Raw genomic sequence first — 3,952 nt, 5'->3', positions numbered from 1 at the left:
TGATCTCTGAGACCAACCCTGCTCGCCCATCTTCTTCATCCCATCCCCCTCCCTCAGATCCCCCTCCCAAATCTCAGACCCCCATCATCATCCCAACTATTCTCAGCAGAAGTCAGAAAGAAACAGCAGAGATTCACAAGGATATGGAAGTCGACGGAAAGGCAGACCTCCCCCAGGACTCAGAGATCAATATAGAAGAAAGCAGTCAAGTGCAACAAATGGAAGAAGAGCCAGAAAGCATAGATCTAAACGGTCTGGATATTCTGGAATTAGAACTAGCTTGCAAAAAGAGAGCATACGACACTATATCAGAGACTCAACTCAATAAGCTCGAAGTGGTCATCTCGAGAGCCTATCATCAACACCAACTAGGGATTCAACCAGGAAGTCATTGGGATGGCAGCCTACGTCCAAAGGATACTAAAAAGAGAGGAAGAAAAACAGATCTCCAGCGAACGATCGAGATTGGAAAAATCCTGGTAGATTCAGGCAGGTATGCTAAGTTGACAAAGTACTACAAGCCCTCCATTAACAGTTGAACCATGAAGCTTGTATCATGGAACTTAAGGGGGCTTAACAGCCCTGGAAAACTCAGGATGTTAAAAAACATGATTAAAATGGAAAAGCCACAGATGTGTTTTCTCCAGGAAACCAAGTGCAATAGTTCTACACTAGGCAGTATTCTCTCAAAAGCATGGCCAGGTTGTCGCTCAGTTGCAGTAGACGCCTCGGGAGCCTCAGGAGGGCTTGCTATAGTATGGAATACCCAAGCAGTAACCCTAACAGACTTTCATGCCTCTCATCACCTCATACAGGCGGCCTTTCATATATTGGGCACCAACATACATGGCAACTTATCAAATGTATATTTCCCGCAAGATACAGGAAGCAAAATTGCACTCCTTGACACAATAGCAGCTCTGAGCAACAACAGGAGGCACCCATTATGGATTGTTGCAGGAGACTTTAACATGATCACTAAAATCGAGGAGAAGATAGGAGGGAGAATCAGAATGGAACCAGAAGTTGATCGCTTCAAGGACTTCATCCAAACTGCGTCTCTCATAGATATGCCATTCTGTAATGGTACCTTCACGTGGAGCAATCGCAGAGCTGGCAAACAACAAATTGCCTCCAAATTGGATCGCTTCCTCATCTCAGACAATGCGGTTCATCTAGGTGGAGATATCTCAGCGGCAATCCTTGCACACACAGGATCGGATCACTGGCCGATTGCTCTACAATGGCAGAGACCAGGTAACTTGACAAAGAGACCCTTCCGCTTTGAAGGGTTTTGGCTCTCGCACCCTACATTCAAAGACTTTGTCAAGACCATTTGGGCATCTTTTGTCCCTCCAGAAGGATAAAAAATGTATCAGTTCCAACAGAAGCTAAGATTTCTAAAAAATCACCTAAAAAGATGGAATAGGGAGACCTTTGGAAATATTTTCAAGGCGCAACAAGAGTTAAATCAGGAACTGATGGATCTACAACAAAAGATTATCACAGAAGGGCATACGGAGGCTACCCTGGAACAGGAAAGGCTCATCCATAGCCAGCTCGAGGACAGAAGAAAGCAGGAGGAAATCTATTGGAGGCAAAAGTCAAGGGTCAGATGGCTGAAGGAGGGGGAGCGCAACACCAAATTCTTCCACAGAACCACGGTGCAGAGAAGGATGCATAATAACATACCTTTCATCCAGAATCAAGAAGGGGCAAAAGTAGAGAAGCATGAGGAAATCGAAGAGGTACTCCTCAATCACTTCCAACATGTCCACAATGAACCAAGGGAAGATCGGCAACAGGCTATCAGGAAAATAATCAGCAACGTGCCAAAGCTCATCAAGGAGGAACATAATGAGCTTCTCATGCGCCCTATTCTCCCTCAGGAAGTGGATGAGGCAATGTCCCAGCTCAAAGAAGGAAAGGCCCCTGGCCCAGATGGATTTACCACCACGTTCTTTCACGCTTTCTGGGACATGATAAAGTTGGAGGTTTGGCAGATTGTTGAAGAATCAAGAGCCCTGCGCTGGCTTCTTCCCTCCCTCAACTCCACCTTCATCACTCTCATCCCTAAAGAGGAGGACTCTATCACCCCTGATAAATTCAGGCCAATAGCACTATGTAACGTCATCTACAAAGTCATATCTAAAGTTATTGCAAATAGGCTCAAGCCTCTCTTACCTCTGCTCATCTCACCGGAACAATCGGGGTATGTGGAAGGACGACAGATAATGGATGGCATTCTCCTCACGCATGAGATAATACACTCCCTCAAGCATTCGAAGCAAGCAGGTATGATACTCAAACTGGATCTCTCTAAAGCGTTTGATAAACTCAGCTGGACTTATATTCAACATATGTTAAAAGCTTTTGGATTTTGCTCCATGTGGATCCGATGGATCATGAGCCTAATCACTTCCACTCACTTTTCCATCCTTGTGAATGGTATCCCCTCCCGCCCCTTCAAACCCTCTCGAGGTATCAGGCAAGGGGATCCCCTATCCCCTTTCCTCTTTGTGCTTATGGCTGAGGGTCTTGGTCGACACATTAAACACGCCCTCCATTCTCAGCAGCTTAAAGGTATTTCTGTTCACAATACCCCTGCCACCTCTCATCAGCAATTCGTTGATGACACCATGCTTTTCGGCTACCCCTCTGTCCAGGAAGCCTCTCGTTTAAAAACCCTTCTCAATGACTTCTCTGAAGCCTCTGGCACCCATGTCAACTGCTCCAAATCGCAGATTTTCTTCTTTCACACACCTCCCTCTGTTAAATCTGCTGTCATTCGCATTCTGGGCTTCCCCTCTGCAACCCTCCCCTCTAAATATCTCGGAGCCCCCCTCACTGCCTCAGCCATAAAGCATCCAGCATGGCGCTCTCTCCTAGAGAAGCTTGATTCCCGTCTCAACCTCTGGACATATAGATCTCTAAATTTAGCCAGTCGGGTGGTGCTCATCAAGTCTGTCCTTCAGGCAATGCCTCTTTACCTTTTCTCTATCCTAGCCGCGCCTAAGTGGGTCCTAAAAAGAATAAGGAACCTTCAGCGTGACTTTTTATGGGGCAGCTCGGCAACTAATCGCAAGTGGGCGCTGGTTAAATGGACTACAGTATGCATGCCCAAAGACAAGGGTGGCATCGGGCTGAGGGACCCGGAGTACAGCAATTCCATTATGAACGCCAAAATTTGGTGGCAATGGATCACTAATCCAGAAAAGCCCTGGGTAAAAATCTGGACAGCAAAATATGCCAACAATAGACCTCAAGAAGAGCTCATCAGATTTATTCCCACCGAAAAGGGGTCGCTAATCTGGAATGCGGCCAAACAGCATTATCAGCTAATTCAACAGCACAGCTTCTGGGAAATCAGGAATGGTCGCGCGGCAAGATTCTGGACAGATGCCTGGAACCAAATGCCCAAGCTTACTAGTGTTCTTCATCCATCTCTGATACCGGACAGGCAGGAGCAGCAGCAGGTAAAAGTCCAACAATTTTGGACGCAGGAGATGGAGCATGGATTCAGAAAATGGAGACAGAGTAACCAAATACTCAACAACACAAATATACGGGAGGCAGAAGAGTTCGAGAAAGAGTTAAGGAAAAGAAGCATAAGGCATGATGAAGGCAATGACATCCTCAGATGGGGATACCAACCCAAAGGGACCTACACCACCTCCGAAGCTTACAAGTTAGTCTGCAACCTCCCCACTCCTCCAGATCCATTATGGAGCAAAATATGGGGTCTCGGATCATGGCCCAAAATCTCCTACTTTCTCTGGCTGGTAGGACATAAAAGAATTCTCACATGGGATAAACTAAGGAGACGAAACTTTCATGGCCCCTCTATCTGTCACAACTGCTTTCAAAGCGAAGAAACTCTTCAACACCTCTTGGACACTTGCCCTCTAGCCAATCAGTTATGGGAAAAGGTGAGCTTCAGATGCCAGAAAAG

General features: G+C 46.4%; 1 protein-coding gene across 1 annotated transcript; it reads left to right on the top strand.

The window, feature by feature from the left end:
* The first annotated feature begins 542 nt into the window (after positions 1–542).
* On the top strand, positions 543–1,367 carry LOC149233277 (uncharacterized). The gene has a single exon (XM_089382144.1). The coding sequence runs from the start codon at positions 543–545 to the stop codon at positions 1,365–1,367; it is 825 nt and encodes a 274-aa protein (XP_089238270.1).
* The last annotated feature ends 2,585 nt before the right edge of the window (positions 1,368–3,952 follow it).

The sequence above is a fragment of the Pinus tabuliformis genome, chromosome J (genome assembly GCF_031772625.1).
Source record: "Pinus tabuliformis cultivar Carrire ecotype Pingquan chromosome J, CPIR1, whole genome shotgun sequence".
Taxonomy (NCBI): domain Eukaryota; kingdom Viridiplantae; phylum Streptophyta; class Pinopsida; order Pinales; family Pinaceae; genus Pinus; species Pinus tabuliformis.
Note: the sequence above shows the minus strand (reverse complement) of the source record. Positions and strands in the feature narration are given on the sequence as shown.

Bases quoted from the DNA above. Each gene is read 5' to 3' on its own strand.
- LOC149233277 (XM_089382144.1), top strand. From the start codon at position 543: ATGAAGCTTGTATCATGGAACTTAAGGGGGCTTAACAGCCCTGGAAAA.